Source organism: Notothenia coriiceps, unplaced genomic scaffold (assembly GCF_000735185.1).
Source record: "Notothenia coriiceps isolate Sejong01 unplaced genomic scaffold, NC01 NC01_scaffold00022183, whole genome shotgun sequence".
Classification (NCBI taxonomy): domain Eukaryota; kingdom Metazoa; phylum Chordata; class Actinopteri; order Perciformes; family Nototheniidae; genus Notothenia; species Notothenia coriiceps.
Genome location: NW_011354884.1, coordinates 1 through 4,532, shown reverse-complemented (window position 1 = coordinate 4,532; position 4,532 = coordinate 1). Strand labels below are relative to the sequence as shown.

The following is a 4,532-nucleotide window of genomic DNA, read 5'->3' as shown; positions in this document are numbered from 1 at the left end:
CTAGCAGGTTGCCCATCACTGTCACTTTTTAGAGGAGGCACTGTGGGAATTGTAGTCTTTTATAGTGTGTTGACTACAGACGTCACAATTAGGTGGCCTTTCTTATAAAAAGAAAAATACTGGCTCTAACACCGGTAAAACTTACATTTTAGGTACGTTTCCATTGACAGTGACAGAGGGCCAACTTTACAATCCCCGAATGTCAACAAGCGCTCCGGTCCCAGCTGTGTGCATCACTTTTTAGTGTCCCCGTTTCCGTCATGTAAACACAGCGCATGTTTCGTAACATTTGTGAATGTTCCCTAAACATTTTTGGGCTTTTGAAGCGTACTTGCACCTGTTGGCCACCGTACGTTTCAACCGCTTTCAGCACATTAGCCTTTTTTAGTTATAAATACATTTCTATTAATCCATGTTCATCTCTCTGTCTCTAGAAAGGAACCTCATCACCTTACAGCTCACCCAGAGCCTCTCCTTGGTCCTCACCCAAACTCAACCGCAGCGAGCTGGTTAAAAAACAAACTCCTCCGCCTCCTCCACCACCTCCGCCTCCTCCTCCTCCTCCACCTCCTCCTCCACTGCCACAGGAGAAGAAGAAACCCACCAGGATGATTGCGGAGGTCATCAAGGCACACGAGGCGGGCGGCAAGAAGGTGAAGAAGACGAAGGGTAAGAAAGGCAAGAAAGGGAAGGGGGAGACGAGCAGCATCCTGAAGGAGCTGAAGAACGCCCTGAGGCCAGTGATGGTGGAGCGGAGGGGGGAGGAGGGCAGCCGGCCGTCCACACCAATGAGGTCCGCCCACGACCAGCTGATGGAGTCCATCCGAAACAGAACCGGCAGCAGCCTGAAGCGGGTGAGTGGAGGACGTTTAAAGTTCACCTATCTTGTGTCCCCTCTTCTTCATGTCTCTTCTACATCAACATGTGTCCCCTCTTCTTCATGTCTCTTCTACATCAACATGTGTCCCCTCTGTGGAAAGAGACTCTGAAAGTTTCAGGAAAAAAGATTCTCTCTCTTTTTGTCCTGATCCATTTATATAAAAACCTGTCTGAGAATGAGCTGATCAGATTTTGGCCACTTTATGATGTCATAACGATGTTTTGGCTTGAGTAACCATTAGCCAATCACCAACCAAGGTAACCCCCAAACCCCCCCCCCACCTTATCACCTGAATCTCGTCCTAGAGCACCATTGTGTTCTTTGTAACCAAATGTCTCTCAGAGGGGCGTGGGGAGGGGCTCCTTATTTTCATCTGAAGTAACAGACAGAGAATCAGCACTTTTGAAACAGGGCTGAAACAGAGGGGATTATGGGTAATGCTGCAATGATCTGTTTGGTGTTTGGAGCCAAACACTTCAGAGACATGTTCTGCATATATCTGAGACTTTTTAACATAATGATGAAAAACAGTATAATAGGGGACCTTTAACTCTAATTATTTGATTATCTGTCTGAATCTCTCCACCTGTCGTCTGCAGAGGGATATTCTTCCAGGGCTATCGCTGCACTCGCTGTAAAATGGCTGCACATAAAGAGTGTTTGGGCAGGGTTCCCGCCTGCGGCCGAAACTCAGGTCTGTTTGCGTGCATGTGATCGTGTTAAGATCATACATGAGTTTACTGTGAATATCACACGTTTGCATAATTTGAACTGTTCCACGAATAAGCCTAATTATAACTTCTCTCATCGACTGTTCTCTCTGACAGATCATTCCGGTACTTTGAAGAAGGTAAGACTACATACATCTTTGACTTTGTGGATGTTTGTAATATTGTTTTATCTCACTTCTCTCTATCTTACATGTCAAATTGTATGTCCTTTTTCTATTTAATTTGTGATAACAGAATACAATAACTCCAGTTTGTTTGTGTTTTGCTGCTCCAGCATAAAGCACAGAGATCCTCCGGACAATCCAGCGCTGGTAAGAAATAATACATGTTTTTAATATTAAGTTAATATTGTTAATAAAAACCTTCTATTTTACATAAATGTTACATGAAGGTCAAATTATTGCATTGCCTGTCAGACGTCCTTCCTCAGGTCTCAACGCCTCCTTCTTCCTCCTTCCTCCTCCTTCCTCCTCCTTCCTCCTTCTTCCTCCTTCTTCCCCCTCTCAGGATTTCCAAAGATGGAGGCGTCTCAGGAGTATTATGGGGTGCCGCCGCCCCCCGTGGGCTTCGGCCAGCCGCTCCAACTCTCCAAAGGTGACATCATCGAGCTGACCCGGGCGGATGCTGAGCTGCCGTGGTGGGAGGTAGCATTAAAACCCAAAAACAAGCTTCTACACTCTGTATTCTGAAGGCTGGGTGGGGGGCACACATTATTCTGTCATGTTTCCTGTGGTTAAGTGTAGGTGTGAGATGCTTTTGTGTCTTTCAGTTTGTTTTGTGTTTTTCCTCTCTGCACCTCGTTCCACTTCCTCCCTCGTGTTCAAGCAGAATTCCACTGTGCGATTAATTTGAACGGGTTTTGATTTGAAAACCAAAACCACCTCATCGCTGCTTTGGTTTCAGGGTTTTTGTGAATGTCGTCACTTATGACGTAGGAAAAACATCTATTTCTCACACTTGATCTGTCAGTTATTTGCTGTGGCACAAGGAAGCAACTTAGATTTTGTTGTTAACTATTGGTTTGATCAAGTATTCATTAGAAACATCAATATTTGATATTCGCCCCAAAACTGTGTGGTTTTTACAAAAGATCAATTCACAATGATTAGAAATATTTTTGAAATTTGAATTAATGTAAAATATTAAGTATGTTTATGAATATTGTAAGTGATGTAGGGTCGTTGTTGTTAAGGGATAATCACGCAAACAATGGGTTTCTGCGTATGATTTATCTAATGTTTAACACTTTCATGTTTTGCACTTCCTTAATTAACCCCGCATACTAATTTAGCTTCAATTGCCTCAATATTAACTAACTGCATAACGTTCTTTCCTTGGGGTGGATTTGTTTATAACTTATCCATTTGATGTTGATTTGATAACTCATGTATCTGTTTCAATGACAGCTTAGTTGTGTGTGTCCCTCAGGGAAGAAACATGTCTGTTGGTCAGATGGGATGGTTCCCCTCCCAAAAGGTCCACCCCTACGTCCCCGTGAGTAAACACACCGTGAGGGGTTACAGATATCTTAACGGACGTTTGCTCTTACACTTTCACCTTAAAAAGCAAACACATCAGACTTTACATTGTCGCTCCTTTATTCTGGAGGGCTTTTGTCATGTATCATTCATAGCGTGATTTATATAACACTTTCCCCCTAAAAACATGACTTTTCTTATGGCTGTTTTCTCAAAACTACATTTTTATTTCTGGAAATCTAGCAAATGTTCACTGTTTACATATTCAACATAACATATCAAAAGACTTGTAAAGAAATAATGGACTACGTCGTCAGCTGGAGAAGTTAGAGGTTCCTCCTAGTTTACAAAAACTAATTTAGATTGCAGCAATTTACCATTTCACAGACTGAAACCAATAGCAGTTAACAGTTGTTTATCTGAAATGAAGAACTGATAGCACCACGACCACAGACCTTTAGCTTTAACATCTGTCTGATCTCACCCTTTCCCAGAGGCAGACCCCGGACCTGTCTTCAACCATTTGGTGAGTCTCTACAGGAACCAAAGCCCAACGCTTAACTTCCTCCTGTGTGTGCAGTGCAGAAGGCCTGTTAGCACTACAGAGCTGATACAGCAAACACTTACTGTCACAAAAACAGAACCAGATACTGAAAAGTGCTGAAAGCAGCTTTGGGGAAACTGTGGCCATTTCTCAATCGCGAGGATACTGGCTTGGTAGTCGCATACTTCCAAGTCACTTCCTTCAGAAACGAAGCAAGTATACTTCCAAGCCACGGCTTCGGAAAACAAAGAAGAATGGAACAGGCTAACAAGTGTGCCACTCTGTCTAACGGTTTCAACATAAACTGTACCGAAAATAAATACCTCACGATGTCTATCTAATTATGAACTTGCTTTACTTTCACGGAACACATTTTTGGTGATAACAAATGCAACAAATTAACATATTTACCAACACATGTTCTACGCCACTACATACTTACATTTAAATGTGTGCTGCGCAGCGTCAGTTCAGCCATTCTCCGCAAGGGTTTTTGAAATTGGTCCGTGCGCAAAGCATTGTGGGGATTTGAAGGACGCGAAGTCTACCCATGTGCAGCCTCGAAATGACCCCCAAACCAAGGACGTGGCCTCGGTGGAATTCCAAGTACGCTGGAGATTGGAACAGTCCTTCGGCGGCACTCGATGACGTAGCATCCTTGAAATATTGGCTTGGAAGCCAGTTTCCTCGCGATTGAGAAACGGCCTGTGAAACGGCCAGTGGCTCTGCAGCAGGTTTACTCGACATTGAGAAATAGCCACACACACACACACACACACACACGCACACACACACGCACACACACACGCACACACACACGCACACACACACACACACGCACACACACACGCACGCACGCACGCACGCACGCACGCGCGCGCGCGCACACACAAATACGA

The 4,532-nt window shown here is 44.1% G+C and overlaps 1 protein-coding gene across 1 annotated transcript; it reads left to right on the top strand.

Annotated features, from left to right (window-relative positions):
• The first annotated feature begins 1,483 nt into the window (after nucleotides 1–1,483).
• LOC104953805 (proto-oncogene vav-like) lies at nucleotides 1,484–3,737 on the top strand. The gene is made up of 6 exons (XM_010780817.1): nucleotides 1,484–1,574; nucleotides 1,708–1,730; nucleotides 1,886–1,922; nucleotides 2,119–2,255; nucleotides 3,040–3,105; nucleotides 3,584–3,737. Exons 1-6 carry the CDS (start codon nucleotides 1,520–1,522, stop codon nucleotides 3,617–3,619), a joined length of 354 nt encoding a protein of 117 aa, XP_010779119.1. The 5' UTR covers nucleotides 1,484–1,519; the 3' UTR covers nucleotides 3,620–3,737.
• Nucleotides 3,738–4,532: the final 795 nt, after the last annotated feature.

Bases quoted from the DNA above. Each gene is read 5' to 3' on its own strand.
- LOC104953805 (XM_010780817.1), top strand. From the start codon at position 1,520: ATGGCTGCACATAAAGAGTGTTTGGGCAGGGTTCCCGCCTGCGGCCGA. The intron at 2,256-3,039 runs GTAGCATTAAAA...TGTGTCCCTCAG, and splicing joins CTGAGCTGCCGTGGTGGGAG to GGAAGAAACATGTCTGTTGG. The intron at 3,106-3,583 runs GTGAGTAAACAC...ACCCTTTCCCAG, and splicing joins AGGTCCACCCCTACGTCCCC to AGGCAGACCCCGGACCTGTC.